Source organism: Dipodomys spectabilis, unplaced genomic scaffold, assembly GCF_019054845.1.
Source record: "Dipodomys spectabilis isolate Male_0828 unplaced genomic scaffold, ASM1905484v1 ptg000076l, whole genome shotgun sequence".
Taxonomy (NCBI): Eukaryota; Metazoa; Chordata; class Mammalia; order Rodentia; family Heteromyidae; genus Dipodomys; species Dipodomys spectabilis.
This window is the reverse complement of record NW_024870753.1, coordinates 5,694,203-5,719,271: the sequence shown is the minus strand read 5'-3', so window position 1 is coordinate 5,719,271 and position 25,069 is coordinate 5,694,203. Positions and strand designations below refer to the sequence as shown.

Sequence of the window (25,069 nt, the reverse complement as noted above, 5' to 3'; positions counted from 1 at the left end):
GTAAAAAAAGATCTTGACAACAGCTTCTTGCTTGTAAAAATATGCATTATATATCTCTATTTTCAAAATTTTATTCCTGAAATGAGACAGTCCCATCTCCACACATGCATTTGGGGCCTTTGCCACTGGGTCTGCAAAGCTTGAACTACTGAAGGCCAGTAAGCAGAGGGAGAAAGACCAGAATGCCCAAAGCTTAAGTGTGGCATCTGACTGATCAGGCCTCAACTCCCCATGTACAACTTTCTAGAACACTTGCCCTCCAGCCAGAGTTGGCCTCTCACAGGAAGCAGCTCTGCCCTCCTATTTAGCTCATTTTCTCATTTTTTTCTCTCTATTCTTTCAGCTTCAAAGGTTGTAATGGGGAAAGAAATAATATTCTTTATGCCAATTTCTGGATTTTCAGGAGACACAGGTAACTCAAGGCTGTGAAAAGTTGAAAGAAGAGAAAAACCTAAGATTATAAAATAAAAAGTGAATCCTCCAAATGAAAAGAACAAAAGAACTGATCTTCCATTTTGCTACTTTTCCTGTTCCTCTTACTTCTCCTGTTTTCCAAACTGGAGAAAGTATTATTTCATTAGGCAAAGGAAGTACATCATTTGACCTCTAAAGAGTTGGTACTGAGGCCATTCTAGTTGCCCTACAAGATGCCAAGGCAGGCCAGGGAAGTCCAGTTCTTTAGACTGGTGCTTGTCAGTAAACCTGGACACATAAGGCAAGAGCAAGAAAATCTGTCTGTGAGCTAACAGGCAAGGATGAGAGACAAAAGAGAAATATGGTAACAAGAACAGAGAATTTAGGTGGATCTGAAAGGAAGTCTTTGCTACCCTGATACATATTACTAGAACCAATGAACTTTTCCAAGACTCAGAATGGGAAAATTTGATTGCTAATAACAGGGATACTGTTCCCCTGGAGCCAGTAACACTTTATAGTTACTTGTTTAATTCTAAAAGAGAAGGGAGCTAAAGCTATGCCCTCTAGCAATAAAAAGAAAAAGATTTAAAGCTCTAGTAGAGCTATTGCCTTCCCAGGTATAAAACCTAAAAAATGGAAGTGCTTAATAAGCAAAGGTAGAAAAATGACCCAGTTCCACATTAACCATAAAGTCCCACACCACCCTTTTTCATCACTTTGTTTTCTATTTTTCCCAGGACAGGAAACATACTATACCCTCACGTTCTACTTCCTCCCTCCCTTCCCACCCCCCATAGCTTTCTTGCTCCAAAAATTAACCCAGCATCCCAAGATAATATTTGGCAAGTAACTGCACAGACATCTCACCCCAGTGCCTGTCAGGAGCTCACCCAAGGTCACCCAACAACTTGGTTGTAAACCAACTGCCTTAACCTTTGAGGGGTGTTGGGGGTTTAGCCAGACTAGCAGACCAGAGGAATGGGTAAGGGTGAGGACTTCGCAAGGCTGCATTTTTCAGACCTTGAGTGGAAGCCAAGTCAGTGACCAAAAGGAATGGCTTAGCCTGGGAAAAACCTGTTGGTTGTGCTAATTACTACCCAGGAAATGGGGTGGACAGAAGCTTGTGGGGAAAATGGGACCTGGTTATATTGTTATTCTTGGACTGTGAATTTTGTTGATGTAAAACAATATTCTGTAAACCTGATGTCTATGTATAAATAATGAGCATTAACACAGTAAAATATTCAATGAGAAGTCAAACTACTAGGATTACATTTTTCCCTTCATGAGTCTTATTTTATCTGTTCAGAGTGGAACGGCTACAACACTGAGGCTTCCAGAGGCTCTCCACAAGCAAGGCATCTGGTTGGACAGCAGGTGAGCACCAGGCTGCAAATCTGCACACATGAGCCTTAAGAAAATGGACTAGGGGCTGAGCCAAACCAAAGCAGGATGGCCTTAGAGCGACAGCAGCTTCCTAGATGTATTTGAAAACAGGATATCATAATTTTGAGGCCAAACTAAACAACATCTTCTCTACAATCTGCCTCCCCCAAAAGGACTGCAAGATGAGGGGGAAACAATATTTCTGCGTTATATACATATTTTCATTTACGAACATCTGAATACAGACTTTCTATACACACATTACCTATAGAATAAAAATGTACATGGCATGAGTATATATCACTGTATAAATATAGAGTTTTAGAAATCTCCAACCCGTGCTTCCTGCTCACATCAGTTTCTCCTCTTCTTCCTGCTCAGACAGGTCAGTCATTTAAGAGTTGGACAAAAGGGACAAGTGTCATTTGTGTTGGTCTGGGCCCAGAATTTGATACACTGCAGAGAGAGAGAGAGAGACAGACACACCTCAGGTTTATCTGGAAAGATGAAGGGAAGGACAGAAAGAGGACCGCTAAGCTTCACAAGGTCTAATGCTGAAGCGTCCTGACTGGGGAGACTAGACGGACTATTTCAATGGCTCTTTACCTCCCCACCCCCAAGAATCTCTACAGCAGGCAAACATCCTTCTCTCAAGGACTAGGAACACTCAGGGTGCTCATGAGGCTGCTTTTTGTGGAGTAATAATGTGGCTTGCCTCCTCTTTATGATCATTTGGCCTAAGATGAGTTTCACTTCATATCCCTTTATCCCCAACCCTTATTCAGGGCTTTATCAAGAATTTAAGTATCAGTTCAGTTTCTACCTTTTGGAGAAACAAAATGAACAAACCAAAATCATTAAGGAATAATGCCCTTGCTGCTGAGAAAACTGTCTCTGCCTAGCAATATACAGAACAGGACCGACCTGGGGGTTAGTGAAGATGTCTTGTTGTGTCAATGGAACTGCTGATCTCATATTCAGGCTCCCTATCTGCTCCTCTCGGCTAAACAAATTCTCCTGACAACGTATATTTAAAACAACCACTAGACCTGAGGATCTACCTTACTGGCAGTTTTCCAGTGCCCTAACGAACTGGGATGGAAAGAAGCAGATACTAGCTGCAGTAGGCTGCTAGTATCTGCTGATGCTCAAGCTACAATTTACTGAAAACATCGTGATCAGATGTTAATGATGAGAGAACCAACCCAATGCTCAAGAGTAAAATGCTCAAGAGAAATGATCTCAGCTGTTGGAAAAGAGTAGACCATGAGGAGTCCATAATACCCACCTCCTTGTGCAATACATGGGTACACGCCATTGGGTGCAGCTCACTGGGCTGGACAAGTTTCTGGCACATCAGACACAGCTTACAAGTGGCTGGAGCCTGCAGAAGAGAGAAGTGATGGTTTGGCCAACAAGGTAGGGAACTCTGGGTCCAACTTGCCTTTATGCCCATAACTACACCTGTTGTTTCCATGTAGATAAAAGGGACTTACACCAGAAGAAAGAAAAGTCGAAATACAGATTCTTGCCTGAAGTACTTGTATACTCCCAGGAGGGCTACCAACAATGCAGCTAGTGATGGTTTCCTCCTGCATGCTCCTGCACCCCCAACTCCTTCCTTACTCTGAGCTGCTGCATACCCTACTGTGCAGAGAAAAAGAGTGTTACCTGTGAAGACCTTCCAGAATATGAAACCTGGGCAGAAGGCAGGAACATTGGGGTACTGATTTGGGTCAATGGGGCAGGATACAAGGCCCGGATCCGACCAAGTGGCTGTGGGTAAAAATAATCTAGAGTAAGAGAAGTCTGAGTAACACAGCATGCAACAGAAAGACATAATTTCCTTCCAACTCCAGCAAAGCAAGAAAGTGGAAGAGAAGCCCAACTATAATGCTTCTTCCATCCCAACTTTTCTGGAGTCTGCCTCTCCACCTTTCAGGTGACCTCCGTTCTTTCAAGGCTACCCATCTTACCTGAGTACTTGCTGCTGCCCGCTCATGCTCTGCCAGCCGTGCAGCTACCAGCTGGATCAGCTCCTCCATGGTCAGGCCAGCCATGGTGGTGCGTGCTGTCTTGATCTGCTGAAGAATGTTGGTCAGCTGGGCCCTAAAAAAGAAAATAGTTGAGGATGGAGACCCCACACTACATCCATGGGGAACAGTCATGAAAATTATGAATGAATCCTTAAATCGACTTACTTATTACACTGTGGGAACCGAGTCAGCAGCTTCTCCAGGATCTTCTCCAGTTTGTCTACTGGTTGGGGTCGGGGAGTTTCAGTAGAAGCCTTAACACCGCCCAAGCCTGGGGGAGGCGGGATGGAGGCGGCAGGGGGCATGTGTGGACTGTGGGGGCTGACAAGGGAACCCAGACCAGGGCTATTTCTCCCATGGGACCCAGGGAGGGGTGGGGAAGGCTGGTTGGACTGTGACAGGGCAGGGTTCAGGATTGGGAAAGACAAGGAACGAGGATCTGCACTGGGCATAACCATGGGCATTGTGACCTGCCCAATGGAGAAGGGCATCCGAGGAGCCAGGGAGGGACTGGGTTGAAACACTTGAAGCATGAAGTCTGTCTGCAGAGGAAAGAGTGGAAGGCAAGAGAGATAAGAACAAAGTCTAGAAATCTAGAGTAAAAATGAATAAGCAACTCTTTACACTAAACAGGAATAGACCCAATAACTTTATAAATAAAGAAAAAGGTAGCAGGGCACCAGTGGCTCATGCCTGTAACCTAGCTACTCATGATTCAAAGTCAGCCTAGGCAGAAAAGTCCCAATGAGACTCAGATCAACAATTAACCACTCAAAAACCAGAAGTGGCATTGTAGCTCAAAGTGGCAGAGCACTATCCTTGAGCAAAAGAGCTCAGGGACAGTGCCCAGGCTGACAAAAAAAAAAAAAAAGAAAGAAGAAAAAAGAAAAAGGAGAAGACTCTGACTCTGCCACCAACACAGAAAAGTGGAGTCCCAAATGCCAGTTCTCTTACCTCTGAGGGGGGCGGAGGCAAAGTGGGGGTGGGGATTTGAGGAAGGCTGCTTAGCTTGGCTCCATTCCTCACTAGCTGGATATGACTATTAAATTGGTCCTAGACAAAAAGGAAAAGAAAGAATCATCCTTCACTATGAATGGAGTGAGACTCTAAAGAAGCACAACATCCACTCTCATAGAAACCCTGAGCAGCAGGCAGGCCCAAAGTGTAACACAAAGACTGCCTCCCTACTGCCAGAAGAGCTGAAGAACAAACAAACACTGACTAATAGCTACCTGCTACTACACTTACTTACACGGACATTCTTCTTCATCATCCGAACTCCATTCAGTCTTGTTTCCCACTCCTGTTTGGAACGAACTGTTTCCAGTGTTGGAGGAGTTGACCTTTTAAGAAATCCAAAAGGAATTTATGCAATTAAAGAAAATCCCATTCCTGGTTCTGAGAGACAGCAAGAGCTTCTGGGTAATGGGCCTTGAGAGAAGAGGTAGGAACAGGTGCAGGAGCAACCTAGGAGTCTAAGCCATCTGTCTCATTAAACTCTATTGTCTTTTAAGGCAAATAGTGGAGAGAGAACTAACCAGAGAGAGGGTTGTCTGCCTGAAAATATGCCCCAGGGCTTATCCAAATCCCACAGCAGGAAAAGGAGAAGTGGCTATATAAGACTCAAACCTCCAAAGCCTTTGTTATTTTGACAGCTTGACAGATTGCATTTATTCAAGTGACAGTAATACAATAAAAAGCATTAAACTCTTTATTTTTTTCTTTTAAAATTTGTTATTAGCCTACATTAGTTATACAGAGGAACAGGGATTTCATTGTTACCTTCCACACATTTCAATGTATTCAAATCAATCTCACTACCTCTACCACTCTCCCTGCCTGTATTGTATGGAATTATATTGTACTGAATTGAACTGTACTGTACAATACTATAGAGATAATGTAGTTTAGGCATGTAATCCTAGCTACTCAAGAGGCTGAGATGTAGAGGAGAGTGGCTGAAAACCATCTGAGGCAGAAATAGACTCTGTCTTCAAAGTAACTAGCCAAAAGAAAGCAGAGCTGGAGTTGAATGAGTTCAAATCCTAGTACTACCAAAAATAAATAAAGGCAAAAAACAAAAAAACCCACTCTAAAAGGAAAGAATGAGGAAATGTAGAATAATCACTGAGCAATTATAACTGCATAGATAGAAATGGCTTTAAAATTCTCATGAAGATAAGGTAGGTACCAGGATTTCTGGCCTAGGGATTCAAACACCTAAACAATGAGTCAAGTGGCACTGTGGCTTTAAGTGGTAGAGCATTAGCCTTGAACAAAAAGAGCTCAGGGACAGTGCCCAGGCCCTGAGCTGAAGCCCTACTACCCACAAAAAATAAAATAAAACAAGTAAAATAAAATACAGGTTTTAGAATGAGAAAGTACTTACTTGAGGTAAGTAAGATGTAGCTCTGCTTCTTTTTCTGCTTCTTCTAGTTTCAATACTAGCAACTCTTTCCGGCTCTCTAGTGATAAGATCTAAGGAAATCACACATACACACATACATCTCATTAATTTTATACACACAGAACACCCAGATAGTTAAAGCTTATCAGCTATTTAATACTATACCCAAAGCATATGCCATTTGGGAGCCCCAAAACAAGGTTTTTAAGATGTCAGATTTTCTCACCTCCGCCTTCCAGGCTCGTTCTGTCTCTTCCATAATGTTACGATTAATTTCACCATCCTGATTCTTAAGTCTATCCAGTTCCATTTCCCACACTTCCCTGTAGGATAAGAAATAAAAAACATCAAGCAGAAACGGTCAGATAAGTTGATGTTAGGGAAATGAACCCTAAGATATGTATTCAAATGTTTTTCTTTCATGCGATTGTTTCTAACATATTTTTTTTTTGGGGGGGGGGTCCGGTAGTGGGGCCTGAACTCTGGGCCTGGGCGCTGTCCCTCAACTCTTTAGCTCAAGGCTAGTGCTCTACCACTTGAGCCACAGTGCCACTTCCAGCTTTTTTCTTTTTGCTGATGTGGTGCTGAGGAATCGAACCCAGGGCCTCATGCATGCAAGGCAAGCGCTCTACCACTGAGCCACCTTCCCAGCTCTGTTTCTAACACATTTATAAGATTATTTCTTTGTTGCTTTGTATGTTCCTCCCCCACGGTATAACCCCTGCTTTCACTGTATTAGATGTTGGTATAATTTGTGGAGGGGAAGGGAAAAAACAAATCATTTAAACAGGGATACAGGTGGACCCATTGCAACAATGAGATGTACAAGTCGTTACGTCAAAAACTAACTTTACAACTTTGGTGGGGGGAGGGGGAAGAAGATTGAGTAGGGGGTGGGGGGAGGATGGGAAGGGATGGGAAGGGGAAACAAAGGAGGAGGCTACAATGCTTGATAAGAAATGTACTCATTATCTTGCCCATATAATTGTAACCCCTCTGTACAGTATTTTCACAATAAAAAAAATTGAAAATGTTAAAAAAAAAAAAAGAAATAAAAAACAGGCTGAGTGCAGGTGAAGATTAAAACAATGAATGATCTAGAAGGTGACTTAAGATTTTTTTTTGGACATAAAATACATGAACTAGTCAGGTGCTGGTGGCTCACATCTGTGATCTTAGCTACTCAGGAAGCTGAAATCTAAGAATTATGCCCAGCCTTATCTCCCATTGACCACCAAAAAGCTGGAAGCAGAGCTGTAGTTCAAGTGGTACAGCACTAACCTTGAGTAAAAAAGCTAAGGGAGGGCTAAGGTGGCTCAGTGGTAGAGCGCTTGCCTTGCATGCTCGAGGCCCTGGGTTCGATTCCTCAGCACCACATAAGCAAAAAGAAAAAAGCCGGAAGTGGCACTGTGGCTTAAGTGGTAGAGCGCTAGCCTTGAGCTGAAGAGTTGAGGGACAGCACTCAGGCCCAGAGTTCAGGCTCCACGACTGGACCCCCCCCCCCCCCGAAAAAAAAAAAAAGCTAAAGGATAGTGTCCAAGCCTTGAGGTTCAAACCTTAAGACTGGCACAAATAGTAACAAACAACACAAGTTCTTCAATACCAAAACAATACAAGCAACAAAACTGTTATCAATCACCATTTATAGTTATTCAACCAGAGGGAAAAAAAAAATACACATCAAGCTGGCTGCCAGTAGCTAACGCCTGTAAATCCTAGCTACTGAAGAGGTTGAGATCTAAGGATTACGATTTGAACCCAGCACAGATAGGAGAATCCATGAGATGCTTATCTCCAATTAAGTACCAGAAAACTGCATGTAACACTGTGGCTCAAAGTGGTAGAACACTAGACTTGAGCAAAAAAGCACCTAGGGCCTGAGCTCAAGCCCCACAAAAGTATATGTCAACAAAAATCAAATCACTAAGCCCACCTCCCCAGTGCCTACTCTTTAGGAGATCTGTTAAGCTGCCACATGTACAAATATGGAAATATGCATCATCCTTGCCACAAGGACCATGAAAACAAAGCAGCGACCAATGTTGCTGTAGGGCCAGTTGCTGATCAGATCACTGTCAATGCTTGCACAGTGTACTGCTCTGCAGTACTCTACAACACTGCTGGGAAAATGGTCACCATGAATGACTGACTCATCTCCACCACACAATGTGAGACTAGATTCTCAACAGAACAAGTGAGTGCCCTATAGGCTTTCTCCCCCATGTTCTCATAGAAGCTTCCAGTTACTTCTCTCAAGACTTGAATACTGATTCAGCAAGTAGCTTACTACTTGTAACTTCGCCCTCTCTCACACATTTGCAGAAGCCAAAATTTTCTCAATAAATAAAAGTGCATGTTAGTGAATTTGAGTAAAATCAATACAATATTCAAAGCTAATTTCCAAGCAGCTTATTGTAAGAAATCTGGGAATCCGAGAATCTGACCAAATTCTATGCTCACCTGGCTCTTCCTGCAGTACCCAGATGATTCTCTCAGGAATAACTTACAATGTTATTTCTAAAATTGCTTTTGGTGGGCTGGGAGCATGGCTTAGTGATAAGAGTGCTTGCCTAACATGCATGAAGCCCTGGGATCTATTCCTTAGTACCACATAAACACAAAAAGCTGGAAATGGTGCAATGGCTCAAGTGGTAGAGTGCTAGCCTTGAGCACAGAGAGGCTCAGGGACAGAGCCCAGAAGCTGAGTTCAAGCCCCAGGACTGGCAAAAAAAAAAAAAGGTAAAATTGCTTTTGATGCTGAATAACATACATCTTATAATCAGTCAAAATATTCTCATGGCCTAAGCTTGTTTTAAAAACTCAGGTTTTGTTGGGGGGGTGATGGTAGGGGAAAAACAGAGTAATTGGAACCCCTCTGTACAGTATTTTTACAATAAAAAACATTTAAGAAATCTCAGGTTGCCGGGCGCTGGTGGCTCACGCCTGTAATCCTAGCTACTCAGGAGGCTGAGATCTGAGGATCGAGGTTCAAAGCCAGCCCGGGCAGGAGAGACCGTGAGACTCCTATCTCCAATAAACCACCAGAAAACCGGAAGTGGCACTGTAGCTTAAGTGGTAGAGTGCTCGCCTTGAGCTGAAGAGCTGAGGGACAGCGCTCAGGCCCAGAGTTCAAGCCCCACGGCCAACAAAAAAAAAAAAAAGAAATCTCAGGTTATAAAGCAAGTGAAATAGTGCTAAATGCCAATCAAATTGTTTTGTTTTGAGTACTGGAGTTAAAACTCAGGGACTTGCCCTTGCTAGGCAGGTGCTTTGCTGTTTGATCCACACACCTAGTTATATGAGTTCTTTGTCCAATTCCGTCTTACATTTTTGCCTGGGCTAACCTGAACTGTGATTCTCCTCTTTTTGCTTCCTGCATAGCTAGGATGACAGGTGTGTACCAAGCCCAGGTTTTATTTGTTGAAATGGGGGTCTCATGGACTTTTTGACCAGGCTAGCCTTGAATCTGAGCCTCCAAATCTCTACTTCCATAGAATTACAGGATGCCACCTTAGCTGGCTCAAAATTTTGATCCTATTTAGAACTCAACAATTTAATGCTATAATTTTTAATACTTTTTTTTTTTTTTTGGGTCCGGTCGTGGGGCCTGAACTCTGGGCCTGGGTGCTGTCCCTCAGCTCTTCAGCTCAAGGGTAGCGCTCTACCACTTGAGCCACAGAGCCACTTCCAGTTTTTTACTTTTTGCTTATGTGGTGCTGGGGAATCGAACCCAGGGCCTCATGCATGCAAGGCAAGCGCTCTACCACTGAGCTACCTTCCCAGTCCTTTAATACTATTTTTATTAGCATACATTAGTAGCACAAAGAGATTTGGTTGTGATCATTCTATAGATGCATGTATTGTACTCTATTATATTCCTCCCCCAGCTTCTGCAAACAGAGAGAGAGTGTATATGTGTATAGACAGCATTATGAAAACAGTTGAAACTTTTTTGTATGCCATTTGTGGGGGCTTGCACTCAGGACCTGAGTGCTGTCCCTGAGCTTTTTCAGTCAAAGCTAGCACTCTACCACTTGAGCTACAACTTCACTTCTGGCTTTTTGGTGATTAACTGGAGGTAAGTCTCACAGACTTTCCTGCCCAGGCTGTCTTTGAACCTTGATCTTCAGAGCTCAGCCTCCTGAGTAGTAGGATTACAGGCGTGAGCCAACGGCACTATCCTTGAAACATTTCTTATGACATAAGGTGTTGAGAATGCCAAGTCACTGGGGAAATTTTACTTGGGTGTTTGTTTTATAACTACAAATACATTGAAAGAAAAGAAATTAGCTGGGCATTGATAGCTCATGCCTATAATCCTAGTTATTCAGGAGTCTGATACCAGAGGACCACAGTTCAAAACCAGCATAAACAGAAAGTCCATGAAACTCTCATCTCCAATTAACCACCAAAAAGCTGGGGCTCTAGTGGTATAGTGCCAGCCTTCCACAGAAAAGCTATGGGATAGTGCCCAGGCCCTGATTCAAACTTCAGTACTGACACTACAAACAACAAACAAACAAACAAAGCACCAAACACAGAAAAGAAAAAGAAAAGAAGAGAAACTAGCCTGGTGGCATACCCTTGTAATCTCTACACTGGGGAGGCTGATTTAAGAGAGCCACAAGTTCCATTCCAGCCTAGGATAAATAGTGAAACATACAAGTGGGACTGGTCCATTATGCATATGTGTACACACGTGTGCGTAAGGGTTTCATTCTTAACAGTAGCATTACATTACCTTCTGCCTTTCTCACAAAGCTTCTCAATTTCAGCTTTCAGATCCTGCTCCTTCTGCAAAAACTCCTTTTTTTCTTTCTCTATTTTCTTCTTTGTTTCTTCCCGCTTTATGGTCACATCCTGAATAGCCTTCAGTATCTCCTATAGCCCAAACAATTACAGTCACACAAAAGAAGGAAACAAATTTGTTCTTCTGATCTGAAAATCTTTTTCTCTCCCCCTACTTTTTTTTTTTTTGTGATGCAAGGGTTCAAACACAAGGCCTTACACATGTTAGGCCTTAAATTCACTATGTAGCCCAGGCTGGCCTCAAACTCTCAATCCTCCCGCCTGTCTTATGAGCGCTGGAATTATAGGCCTGGGCCTGACAATACTAATTATGAGTAACCTTTCCAACAGGTCATTCACAAATCATATTCTTACCACATTTGAAGTTCACTTTACCTCGCCCATGACAACTTACTATATAATGGATCTTTATTTATAATTTCTGAGATTTCTGCCTTGCTTAAAATGACCCCTTACAATGTGAAGTTTTAAATATTCTAATTTTTTTTGTTTTTATAGGTGGATTTTTAATCCACTTGGAGCTATAATTTTTACATGTGAGACAGGAGAGTAAACAAGTATTTCCCAGGTAGTTAACTTAAAGCATATTAAATAAACCACTTTTTTCTATATGAACAAAATAGAAGTAAGAGTTTAAACAAGAGGCCCCTCAAAGCTTCTTTGTATCCTTAAGCTGGGCATGATGGTACATGCCTAATTTGGTACTCAAGAGCTTAAAGCAGGAGAGTTCAAGCCTAGCTTGTGCCACACAGCTAGACTCTGTCCCATACAACAGCAGCAACAACAATCATTAAGAAGTAAATACTGAGCTGGGTGTATATAAAACACATATGGGCTTTGTGCTAGTGGTTCACACAATCTTAGCTACTCAGGAGGCTGAGATCTGAGGATTGTGGTTCAAAGCCAGCCCAGGCAGAAAAGTCTGTGAGAATCTCATCTCCAATTAACCACCAGAAAACCAAAGTGGCACTGTGCCTCAAAGTAGTAGGGTGTTAGCCTTGAGTGAAAAAACTTAGAGATAGGCCCTGAGTTCAAGTCCCATGACACACTTAAAAAAAAAAAGTAAATACTGATTTTCTTTTTCTAGTGACTCAGAAACATACTAAAAGTCTGATATTATTCACTGACAACTTAATTTTTATTTGATTTTTTTTCTTTTTCTCCTTTGCAGTACTAGGAATCAAACCAATGGTCTGAGTTATATCCTCAGATGAACAATTTAAATATAAGCAAAATACCTGGTGATTCTTCATTTCTTCCTCTCTCCTTTGCTGCAGTTGTTTTAGTTGCACTTGGAGCTGATTCTCCACCTGTCTCTGCTTGTCCAGGACTTCCTGGTAACGTTCCTTCAACAGAGTTCTCTCTGTCATCATTTTGTCCTGTTGGAAAAGCACAAGAAAAGCTAATTCCCAATTTAATAACAAGAAATAACAACCCAGTGGCTGTCAAGAATGTTATAAAGAGCTGGACACCAGTGGCTCAAATCTATAATCCTAGCTACTCAGGAGGCTGAGATCTGAGGTCTGCAGTTCAAAACTAGGCTGAGCAGGAAAGTTCACGAGGCTCTTATCTCTAATTAACCAACAAAAAGCCAGAAGAGGAGCTGTGGCTGAAGTGGTAGAGTGCCAGTATGAGTAAAAGCTAAGGAAGAGCCGGGTACCGGTAGCTCACGCCTGTATCCTAGCTACTCAGGAGGCTGAGATCTGAGGATCACAGTTCAAAGCCAGCCAGGGCAGGAAAGTACATGAGACTCTGATCTCCAATACACCACTAGAAAACTGGAAGTGGTACTGTGGCTCAAGTGGCAGAGCGCTCGCCTTGAGCTGAAGAGCGCAGGGACAGCACCCAGGCCCAAAATTCAAGTCCCAAGACTGACCAAAAAAAAATAAATACATAAAAAAAAATAAAAAAACAATGTTTAAGGAAGAACAGGGCCCAGGCCCTGAGTTCAAGCTCTACCCTAGTCACATATAGGTGCAGACAAGTACACATGAACACACACACACATATCTTTTTTTTGGGGGGGGCGGGGGGGGTGGGGGATGGGAGGAGTCCAGTCGTGGGGCCTGAACTCTGGGCCTGGGCACTGTCCCTCAGCTCTTCAGCTCAAGGCTAGTGCTCTACCACTTGAGCCACAGCGCTACTTCTGGCTTTTTTTTCTTTTTGCACTACTTTTTTTCTTTTTGCATATGTAGTGCTGAGGAATCGAACCCAGGGCCTCAGGCATGCAAGGCAAGCGCTCTACCACTGGGCCACCTTCCCAGCCCCCCCCCCCCCCCACATACCAAACAAGCAAACAAAACATTATAAAGAATTCTATCACTGCACTAACCGTATGTAGCTATCTATCTTGAAATTAAATACGATTACCCAGATGCCCCTCAGTAGATGAATGGATCAAGAAAATGTGGTATATATACACAATGGAATTCTATGCCTCCATCAGAAAGAATGACATTGCCCCATTTGTTAGGAAATGGAAAGGCTTGGAAAAAATTATATTAAGTGAAGCAAGCCAGGCCCAAAGAAACATAGGTCCCATGGTTTCCCTTATATGCAATATCTAGTATATGTATGAGTCAAGCGGAAAAGGTCAGATAATGTGATGTTAGGAAAACGATCCCTTAAATATGTATTTTAATGTTTTTTTTTTCTTTCATGCATGTGTTTCTAACGCATTTATAAGATTATTTCTTTGTTGCTTTGTATGTCCCTCCCCCACAGTGTAACCCCCGCTTTCACTATATTTGATGTCAGTATAACTTGTGGAGGAGATGGGGACAAACAAGTCGTTTAAGGATTCAGGTGGACCTGTTGCAACAATGAGAAGTACAAAATGTCATGTCAAAAACGAGCTTTACAATGTCGGTGTGGGGGGGGGGGAGGGGGGGAAGGATTGGGTGGGGGGAGGGGGGAGGCTGGGAAGGGAGGTGAAGGGTAAACAAAGGAGGAGGCTGCAATGCTTGGTAAGAAATGTATGCATTATCCTGCCCATGTAATTGTAACCCCTCTGTACAGTATGTTCTCAAATAAAATTAAAAAAAAAAAAAAAAAAAGAAATTAAATACGATTAAAAAAAAAACCCAGGCCTCAGTAGCCCCACTTTAAGTGTTCAAAAGACACATTTGACTAGCGAGTACCATCCCCAACAGCACAGATGAAAACCATCCCCAGAGCTGGGAAGGTGGCTCAGTGGTGAAGTACTTGCATTGCACGCATGAGGCCCTGGGTTCAATTCCTCAGTACCACTTAAGCAGAAAAAGCCGGAAGCGGCGCTGTGGCTCAAGTGGTACAGCACTAGCCTTGAGCTGAAGAGCTCAGGGACAGCACCAAGGACCAGAGTTCAGGCCCACAACCAACAAAAAAGAAAGAAAGAAAGAAAGAAAAGAAAGAAAGAAAGAGAAAGAAACAAAGAAAGAAAGAAAGAAAGGAAGGAAGGAAGGAAGGAGAGAAAACCATTCCCATCTCAGCAGAAAGTCCTATTACACGACACTATTCTATTTTATTTTTATTTATTTATTTATTTATTTTTTGTCGGTCATGGGGCTTGAACTCTGGGCTTGGGCACTGTCCCTGTGCTCTTCAGCTCAAGGCGAGCGCTCTACCGCTTTAGCCACTGCGCCACTTCCGGTTTTCTGGGGTGGGGGGGGTGGGGGTGGGGTTTATTGGAGATAAGAGTCTCATGAACTTTTCTGCCCGGGCTGGCTTTGAACCGCGATCCTCAGATCTCAGCCTCCTGAGTAGCTAGGATTACAGGGGTGAGCCACTGGCGCCCGGCTATGACACTATTCTAAAGCAAGGCTGAGCCAAACTCATCTACTGGACAGCCATTGCCTGTCTTTTTTTGTTGTTGTTCTTTATTTGTGTTTGTTGTTTAGTGCTGTGTATGAAGCCCAGGGCCTTGCATTCACTCAGTCTTAAGATCAGGTCCCTAGACCTCTTCAGTAGATCTGACAAACTATCGCTTCCTCTTATCTTTCAGAGCAAGGGTTACCAAGTGTTTTCCGTAAAGTGTCAAATAGGAAATATTTTGGCTTCTGTGGGCTCAGTGCCCTTGGTGTAACCAGCCCATTCAGTTGTTACAGTTGGAAAGACCCTGTAAACCAATGGGCGTGGCTGTGTTACAGTAAAAATGTCATTAACAAAATAGTAGGTCTGGGAGTGGCTCATTGGCACAGCACTTGCCTAGTGTAACCAAAGACCTGGGTTCAATTTCCAGCACCACAAAAAAACAAAAAAAAACAAAAAACAAAATACAACCACACATACATAGCATAAGGCAACCTGTGGAGAGGTTTAAACTGAGACCATTAAACCAAGTTCGTTCATCAGCAGATTACTATTTTCAAAGAAAAGGAAGTTTCCAGAATATGGAAAAACTTACCATATCATGACCATAAAAAATAGGCCCTCAAGATGATTTAGCTTTGGGATAAACTAGTCTTTAGTCCACGCTCTGAAATGTGACTACGGCTACCCACACAGCTGTTTCCTTAGCTCATATCTCTGCAGGAATTCTCAATCTGGAGTCTGTAGACAGCCCTTGGGATCTCTCAGTTTCATGTAGGGGTGCGTGTGTGTGCATGCATGCATGTATATACAGGTGCACGTGTTTATTTTACTGAATAAGTATTCACAGATTTCAAGATTCTGAAAGAGGACCTGCACTTAAGAAAAGTTAAAGTTTGAGAGGCAGTCACTCAAACCAGTAGTTAAGAGGATTCTTTTCCTTTTAACCACAACTTTCCCTTTGTCTCATGGTACCTCCCTTGTCCATGATACATGCTTAAACAGCAGACGAGAAGGGGAAAAGTGTTCACATCATGGAAAGAAGTCTATTAGCACATACAGAATAGCACATACTATTAGCACACAGGAATAGACACACTAAAGGCATACAGTAAATCACTTAATCCACTGTTATTTTGTTCCTAGTACCAGAAGTAACAGTTTGAATTGCAAGTAGTTGGCTGATGACCTTAAATATATGAAAAGGGGAGAAAATAAACAAGTCTAGGGATATAGCTGATTGGTAAAGTGCTTTCAAGAAAGAAAGAGAGGGATGGAGAAAGGAACAGAAGAAGAATATAAACAGTGTCATGGCACAGGCCTGTGACACTTATGAGATAGAGGCAGAAGGATAAAGAGTCCAGGGTTCTAGCTTGACCTAAATAAGATCCTACCCTAAAAATATAAAAGGATTGGGGTGTGACTCAAATGATAGAATGTTTGCCTAGAAAGTGTGAGGCTCTCAGTTCAAACTCCAGTATTACCAAAGGAAAAAAAAGGAGCTAAACAGAACCCACATTTCTTATACTGCCATCAAGCTTAACACCCACCTGAGCAGGAAAAGTCCATGGGACTCTTTATCTTTAATAAACTACTCCCAAGGGGCTGGGAAGGTGGCTCAGTGGTAGAGCACTTGCCTTGCATGCATGAGGCCCTGGGTTTGATTCCTCAGCACCACATAAACACAAAAAGCTAGAAGTGGGCACTGTGGCTCAAGTGGTAGCGAGCTAGCCTTGAGCTGAAGAGCTCAGGGACAGTGCCCAGGCCCAGCATTCAAGCCCCACAACCAACAAAAATATAAAAAATAAAAAATAAAATAATAATAAACCACTCCCAAAAAAACAAGTTAGAGTGCTATCCTTGAGCAAAAGCAGCTCAGGGCCAATACCCAGGCCTTGAGTTCAAGTCCCAGGACTGGTATAAAAAAACAAAACACTGACAAAATGGGACATGTGAGGTGGAATATACCAGGACGACAGGATAAAAGACTGGAAAGAAAAAGTACACATGAAAAGAATGGTAAAAACCTGCGTAGATGTTCCACTGCAAGGCTCAGACTAGATGGAGAGTGGGTCTCTGTGGGAGGGATGTGGGTTGGTGGGCGTCTGTGGGAGGAATGCAGGGTGGTGGGCGTCTGAGGGAGGAATGAGGGATGGTGGGCGTCTGTGGGAGGGATGTGAGGTGGTGAGTATCTATGGGAGGGATGTGGGATAGTGGGTGTCTGTGGGAGGGATGTGGGATAGTGGGCATCCATGGGACAGATGCGGGAGTAGTAGGCATCTATGGGAGGGATGCGGGGTAATGGGCATCCGTGGGAGGGATGCGGGGTAGTGGATGTCTGTGGGAGGGAGGAAGCCTAAGTTTCTGGAGTCAGCAAGTAGAAGTGGACCATCCATAAGAGATTTTTAGGGGGAGGGGACAGTCCTGGAGCTTGAACTCAGGGTCTGGGTACTGTCCCTGAGCTCTCTGTGCTCAAGGCTAGAGCTCTACCACTTGAGCCACGGCTATTTCTGGCTTTTTCTGAGTGGTTTATTAGAGATAAGAGTCTCATGGACTTTTCTGCCTGAGCTGGCTTCGAACCAGTTCTCAGATCTCAGCCTCATGAGGAGCAAGGATTACAGGCAACCAGCACCTGGGTGGTTCCTACACATTTTCCAACTTTGATAATAACAATGACACTTCACTTACCAAATTCTTTTCAATATCTTGATCTGTGTTTACCTCTGAATCCGTCGTCTTAAAGTCAGTCTATAAAGGAAAAAATAGTACATTCAGAACTTTAGAAGAGACAGAATTATTCTATACTTTTTTTTTTTCAGTTGTGAGGCTTGAACTCAGGGACTGGGCACTGTCTCTGAGCTCTTTTGCTCAAGACTAGTGCTCTACACCACTGTGAACCCCAGCACCACTTCCAGGTTTTGAGTGGTTAATTGGAGATAAGTTTCATGGGGATTCTCTGCATGGGCCAGCTTCTAATTGCGATCTAATCCTCAGATCTCAGCCTCCTAAGTACCTAAGATTACAGCCGTGAGCCACCGGTGCCTGGCTTATTCCATATTTTCATTTAAAAATTTGCCTCAAACAACTAAGATACTTTACCAACTTCACTGTAAGTGAAGCAAGGCAGTTCTGGCAAATGGACACCAATATCTACATTTGTACCAATCATTCAGCTCACAAGAAAGCCTAATCAAGAGCCAGGTGCTGGTGGCTCACGCCTATAATCCTAGCTATTCAGGAGGCTGAGATCTGAGGATCACGGTTCAAAGCCAACCTGGGTAAGAAAGTCTGTAAGACTCATCTCCAATTAACCACCAGAAAACCGAAGTGGCGCTGTGGCACAAGTGGTAGAGCGTTCACCTTAAGATGAAGAGCTCAGGGACAGTGCCCAGGCCCTGAGTTCAAGCTCCAAGACCACCGACAAAAAAACTAATCAAGAACAACACTTAGCTATCCCCGACAACTACTGTGCCCATAGATCTTCCTATGACAGGGCTCTGCAATTAGAAGGCATGACACACTGTACTAAGAGGTAGGTTATGGAATTAACATGTGAGGATAAAGATCGGACATAGGAATGCTTATGACAGGGACCTATATACCACTTATTCTCAGAGCTCATGAAATTTTGACTGCTGTAAGAACTGATACTGGCTAGTGACTTATTTCTACGCTAGAATCAAGTCCCTGTATGGCAAATGTATGAAAGCAGCATGATGGCTGCTAGCATGAAACAGGACAGTACAGTTCTCCACAAATATGCAGAAGTGTTGCCTGCCCGCAATGTTCCCCCCAGCCCAATTCCATTCTAGTAGTGGAAACTTGATGTTCAACCTGCACAGCGATGTTCTGAGAAAGCTTCAGGGAAGAGCTGTCCTGATCATCCTCCGGCTCCACTTGGACTCCTTCAACCCCATTTGCTGGAGGCACTCCAGATCGGAAATCCAAGCCTGTGTCTCTGCTAGCTTCTTTTAGGATGGAGGCTTGTGGGGATTTCTCTTCTGAACAATTCCTGGAGGCAAGCTGCTTTGTATGGCACCCTGCCTTAAGAGACCGAGTGACCGGATGGAAGCTCTCCTGGAGGCTCATGTCTCCTTCCTCTCCTGCTGTGGTGGCCAAGTCCTTCAAATCAGACTGAGAGCCACTGCCAGAAAGACAAAGGGCTGTGGCTACCAAGTTCTCTCCTAAAGCCTCCTGGTGTGCCGCTGCAGGGTCACCCGCTGATGAACCAGGATTCTGCTCGGGGTGATCCACACGTACATTTCTGTTATTCTCCTTCATTATCATGTGGCTATTTACAGTTGATGGAGGCGAGTTCTTCTGCTTCTGTGGAGGGTCTTTGGGGCTGTCAAAAACACAATATGAAAATGAATTATACAACTTGTGGTGGGGACAGGCGGGAAAAACAGAGAGAGCAAGGGAAGGGATGAACTGTCCAAAAGGAAATGTACTCCTTTCCTGACTTATGTAACTTATGTAACTGACCTCCTCTGTATATCACCTTTATAGTAACAATCTGAGGATCATGGTTCAAAGCCAGACTGGGCAGGAAAGTCTGTGAGACGCTTATCTCCAAATAATCACCAGAAAATCAGAAGTGGTACTGTGGCTCAAGTGGTAGAACACTCACCTTAAGGTGAAGAGCTCAGGGACAGCACCTAGGCCCAGAGTTCAAGCCCCATGACTGACAAAAACAAATCAATTAAATAAAAATTTAAAACGAAAATAAAATGAACTATACAACTGTGGGTGGGGACAGGAGGGAAAAAATGAGTGAGGAAGAGATGCCATTGTCCAAAAGGAAATGTACTCTTTACCTGACTTATGTAACTTTTTTTTTTTTGTCAGTGGTGGGGCCTGAACTCTGGGCCTGGGTGCTGTCCCTCAGCTCTTCAGCTCTAGGCTAGTGCTCTACCACTTGAGCCACAGCACCACTTCCATGTAACTTTTTTTTCGCCAGTCTTAGAGCTTGAACTCAGGGCCTGGGCACTGTCCCTGAGCTGTTTTTGCTCAAGGCTAGCACTCTACCACTTGAGCTACAGCTCCACTTTCAGCTTTTTCTGTTTAGGTGGTACTGAGGAATCGAACCCAGGGTTTCCTGCATGCAAGCACTCTACTACTAAGCCACGTTCCCAGCCCAACTTACATAACTTTAACCCCCTCTGCACACCACTTTTATAATAACAATTTTTTTATTTTTATATATAATATATAAGGTGAAACCTTTCTGGGCTGGGGGGTGCAGTTCAGTGGAATGGCTGCCTGTATGCACGAGGCATTGAGTTCTATTACTAGCACCACAAAAAAAAGGTTTCTCTTTTCTCCCAATGTTAACAAAGATTAACTAGAGAATGAACTAACTTTTCACAGATGAATACAACTGGTCTACATAAACCCTCTCAATCACCAGAACGAAGATGTTTCTATCCAATAATCTTCATCTCATAAGCAGGGAATCTAGCTCGGTGGGTGACAGTCTATAGGAACTATCTCAACATAAATGACCCTGAAGACCCAAAGAAATTTTGAGGGCCAATTTGAAGAACTTTGGAGCAAACTAATAAAAACAAAATGATGCTAGTCAATGTCTGATCATAAGAATTTATTTACAGGGGCTGGGAAGGTGGCTCAGTAGCAGAGCGCTTGCCTTGCATGCCTGAGGCCCTGGGTTCGATTCCTCAGCACCACATAAGCAAAAAGAAAAAAGCCGGAAGTGGCACTGTGGCTCAAGTGGTAGAGCGCTAGCCTTGAGCTGAAGAGCTGAGGAACAGCGCCCAGGCCCAGAGTTCAGGCCCCACAACCAGACCCAAAAAAAAAAAAAAAAAAAAAAAAGAATTTATTTACAAATATTTGTGAATATTAACTTACAAATACTGTTGGGTTTGGGGGGTTATTTTTTGCTTTTGGGGGTACCAATCCTGGAGCTTGAGCTCAGGGCCTGGGCACTGTCTCTGAGGCTAATGCTCTACCTACCACTGGAGCACAGCTCCACTTCTGGCTTTTTTTGGTGCTTAATTGGAGACAAGAATCTCACAGACTTCCCTGCTCAGGCAGGCTTCCAACTGCCATCCTCAGATCTGAGTCTCCTGAGTAGCAAGGGTTACAAATGTGAACAACTGGCACCTGGCTAGGAATACTGTTTTTATTTTCATAATTCATAAAAGTAATTGTCCTTCAGACCCATTATACAAATTTTTGACCACAATTAATTTCATAACTCAACAGTTTTCCAGAGCAGAGCATCACCTCAGGCTGTCAAAAGCACCATTCTGAATCCAAACAGAAGTTGTCAATAGAAAATGTATCCTAGACAGCAAGTAATAGAAAGATTTAACATTGGGATGATCGCTTTGTTGTTTATCACAGACAGTATACTGCCTTCCCTTCCTGCTCCCCAGCTGAGGGCTCAGACCCAGAACTTGCACATTCTCTAGGCATCCTCTCCACAGAGCTTCTCACCCAGACAAAGCATTGATTTTTTAAAGAGATTTTTAAAATGATATTTACAAGTGATATTTACAATGATACCCAACATTGACAAAAGTCTTTCACTCAGGAGTTTAATCCACGTTAAATTTCTTTTCTCTCCACGTTGTAGCACTGATTGAGGCTGCAGGTCAACGTACTTCTTTCCTTAACAGTATCTGTTCAAAATAAAACAACTGCTGGGCACTGGTGGCTCACACCTGTAATCCTAGCTACACAGTTAAGGGGGGTAGCTTATTTAAAGTCAGACCAGCAGATAAATCCATGAAATTCCTATCTCTAATTAGCCACCAAAAAGCTGGAAGTGGGGCTATAACTGGAATGATAGAAGTACCAGCATTTAAAAAAATTTTTAAAAAGGCTCCCCAGTCCTGAGTTCAAGCCCCAGTACAGCCTCACACAGGCAGGCAGGCAGGCAGGCAGGCAGGCACGCGCGCACACACACACACACATACACACACACACACACACACACACAGAACAAAATGCACACATTAAGCAAAAGACCATATAAGTAAAAACGTACGTATAGTACAGCCTCACACAGGCAGGCACATGCCCGCACGCACGCACACATACATACACACACACACACACACACACACACACACAGAACAAAATGCATACATTAAGCAATAGATCATATAAGTAAAAATGTACATATATCTAACTATATAATGAGTATGAATTTGATAAATAAACCTATGGTTAAATGAAGTCTATGTTAGAGAGGAAATATTTTGATGGACTGATGGTTATAGTCTGACAGCTTTATCCAATAAATACATAGCATGCCTGCTGAACATCAGAGGCTGCATTGGGTACGAGAATTACAAAGCTAAGCAATCCCTTCCTTTAAGCTTAATCTAAGCCAAGTGCTGTGGCTCATGCCTGTAAGCCTAGTTACTCAGGAGGCTGAGATCTGAGGACCAGCTCCAGCAGGAAACTCTCATCTCCAATAAACTACTAAAAAAAAAAAAAAAAAAAGCCAGGGGCTGGGAAGGTGCTCAGTGGTAGAGAGCTTGCCTTGCATGCATAAGGCCCTTGGTTAGATTCCTCAGCACCACATAAGGAGAAAAAGCCAGAAGTGGCACTGTGGCTCAAGTGGTAGAGTGCTAGCCTTAAGTTGAAGAGCTGAGGGACAGTGCCCAGGCCGAGAGTTCAGGCCCCACGACCGGCAAAAAAAAAAAAAAAAAAAAAAAAAGCCAGAAGTAGAATTGTGGCTCAAGTGACAATTGTGGCTGAGTGAAAAAGCTAAGGAACAGCACCCAGACCCTGAGTTCAAGCCTCAGGCTCAGCACCAAAACAACAAAACTCAATCTACTACAGTGCAGTTACAACCACAAAACCACGAAGAGGTAGAATGAGCTACAGAGTCATGACCCACACATTACCTTAGAGCATCAGGGAGCCCTTCATCTGATTTGGATTCTGGAGGACTAGGGGCATTGGCCCCAAGTCCAGCTACCTCAGAAGCCGCCATGGTGCCCTGTACCTTCAGAAACAAATGACAGGGTACAAGTTTCAAAAGTTTAATAAACTTATCAACCCCCCCCCAACCAACATCCACACAACAGAGTTCTTCCAATAGTTACAAAGAAATATTCATGGGCTGGGAAGGTGGCTCAGTGGTAGAGCGCTTGCCTTGCATGCCTGAGGCCCTGGGTTCGATTCCTCAGCACCTCATAAGCAAAAAGAAAAAAGCCAGAAGTGGCGCTGTGGCTCAACTGGTAGCGCGCTAGCCTTGAGCTAAAGAGCTGAGGGACAGCGCCCAGGCCCAGAGTTCAGGCCCCACGACTGGACCCCCCCAAAAAAATTCATTTAATAAGAGACAGTATTAAAGGAGCTACTGCACACAATTAAGTCCTGGGGAGCACCGAGCCTCAGAAGTCCATCTTTCTTTTTAAATAGGAGTCTGTGCAAAGCTTTTGTTTCTCTTTTGGCAGAAATACAATCAGTTAAAATAGATTTTTGCTGGGAGCTTGTGGAGAATGCCTGTATTCCTAGTATTCAGAAGGCTGAGATCTGAAGATCTTGGTTTAAAGCCAGCCAAGGCAGGAAAGTCCATAAACTCTTATCTCCAGTTTAAAAATAACAGATGTGGAGGTGTGACTCATATGGTAGAGCACTTGAGTTAAAAAGCTGAGGGAAAGCACCCAGGCCTTGAGGTCAAGCCCTGGTACAAGCACAAAAAATAGACAATAATTGGTGAGAATCTTCCAAACAGCCCACGTATCTACCATGTCTACTACCATTTATAAATGAAGAACTGTTGATCCAGTATCAATAAAGTCTTATGCCTTACGTCACTTTGTGGCTGTTACATTCAAGGCATTTTCCATTAATTTAAGTGAAGTTTTTCGAAGGTTTTTTGCGAGAACAAGCAATACCATATTGAGCAATCCCCAGTGTCTTTTATCCATCTATGTAATGATGCCCACAGCCTGAGCAAAGTACAGGCTCTTCTGGGCTAACACAGTGGTGCAAAAAAGGATGAGACTTGGTAACCTAGCAGAAAACTGAGAAGCTAAAAACATATGATAAGGGAACCCAGGCAGCTTTATTATTATTAAATCAAAAGATCATCCTTTCTGCTGCAAGACAAACCCATAACTCTCTATGGTGAGATGGAGAAAAAAAAAAGCAAAACCCTAAAAAAACAAAACACAAAACAGCCTTGGGAGCGGGGCTGGATTCCGTGGTTATTTTGATAGCATCACAGGTAAACCCTCAACCTTGAAAGACGCACAGAGCAGGCAGGGAGACGTGGCTGGCTCAACCCTGAAGACAGCCTCAGTTTCCCTCTTTACACAAAACCCAGAAACGACGCCGCCCCGCCCCGCGACAACTCCCCCCCCCCCCCACTCCCCGCAAAACAAAAATCACCATTTGCTGCTCTCACAGAGGCAAACATTCTGCCTCGACAGTCCAGTCTCGGGGGTCACCGGTGCCCCATCCACAAAGCCACAGGACAAGGGTCACAGGCTACACGGCCGCGGGCGAGGCGCGGGGGGCTGAGCACGGCCGGCGGGGACCCCGGCGCGCCCCGCAATCCCGCGGCCCGGGGAAGGGCGCGGGGGAAGGGGGAGGGGGAGGGGGCAGCGGAACCCGCGGCGCGGGGACAGCCGGGGACAATGGGGCCGGCCTGCGCCGGGGGTCGCGACCACCCTCCACGGACCCCCGCCTCGCCCGCCCTCCGCTCCCACGCGCCCGTGGGCCAGGCTCCCCGCCCCCTCCCGACCCCCGCCTCAGGCCCCGCAGCCCCCCCACGCTCCCCTCGACCCCCCGCCTCGAGCCCCCACCGCGACCCCCGCCTCAGGCCCCGCAGCCCCCCACGCTCCCCCGCGACCCCCGCCTCAGGCCCCCACGGCGACCCCCGCCTCAGGCCCCGCAGCCCCTCCACGCTCCCCCGCGACCCCCACCTCAGGCCCCGCAGCCCCTCCACGCCCCCACGGCGACCCCCGCCTCAGGCCCCGCAGCCCCTCCACGCTCCCCCGCGACCCCCGCCTCAGGCCCCGCAGCCCCTCCACGCTCCCCCGCGACCCCCGCCTCGGCCCCCGTCGCCTCGGCCCCAACACGCCCCCCCCCCCCCCCCCCCGCCTCCCCGCCGCAGCACCCCCGCGCCCGGCGCGCCGCCCCGCACACACCTCCCGCGCCGCGCCCCTCGAGGACGCACCTGAGGCGGGCGGAGCGGGGGGAGGGGGCGGCCGGCCGCGGGGGGAGGGGTCGAGCACGGCCC

At 44.7% G+C, this 25,069-nt stretch overlaps 1 protein-coding gene across 5 annotated transcripts; it reads right to left on the bottom strand.

Moving 5' to 3' along the window:
- Positions 1-335: 335 nt before the first annotated feature.
- Positions 336-25,041, bottom strand: Rnf214 (ring finger protein 214). 5 transcript variants are annotated; one of them, XM_042683028.1, is made up of 16 exons: positions 24,217-24,269; positions 22,725-22,825; positions 21,352-21,488; positions 18,679-19,189; positions 17,533-17,592; positions 12,294-12,434; positions 10,988-11,127; positions 6,473-6,569; positions 6,229-6,317; positions 5,092-5,182; positions 4,794-4,892; positions 4,005-4,381; positions 3,780-3,912; positions 3,475-3,579; positions 3,092-3,187; positions 336-2,259 (listed from the first exon to the last, which is right to left on the bottom strand). In XM_042683028.1, the coding sequence occupies exons 4-16, from the start codon at positions 19,129-19,131 to the stop codon at positions 2,194-2,196; spliced, it is 1,947 nt and encodes a 648-aa protein (XP_042538962.1). In that variant the 5' UTR covers positions 19,132-19,189; positions 21,352-21,488; positions 22,725-22,825; positions 24,217-24,269; the 3' UTR covers positions 336-2,193. The 5 variants fall into 5 exon arrangements, with proteins under 5 accessions (XP_042538962.1, XP_042538963.1, XP_042538960.1 ...); XM_042683029.1 differs by having other exon boundaries at positions 21,365-21,488; XM_042683026.1 differs by lacking the exons at positions 21,352-21,488; positions 24,217-24,269 and adding an exon at positions 25,007-25,041.
- Positions 25,042-25,069: the final 28 nt, after the last annotated feature.

What these genes read in the sequence shown, in the direction of transcription:
- Rnf214 (XM_042683024.1), bottom strand. An exon ending in AAGATATTGAAAAGAATTTG is followed by an intron (nt 12,435 to 17,532) that starts GTAAGTGAAGTG and finishes CTTTTCCAACAG; the next exon opens with GACAAAATGATGACAGAGAG. An exon ending in CGGTTCCCACAGTGTAATAA is followed by an intron (nt 3,913 to 4,004) that starts GTAAGTCGATTT and finishes TTTCTTTTTTAG; the next exon opens with GGCCCAGCTGACCAACATTC.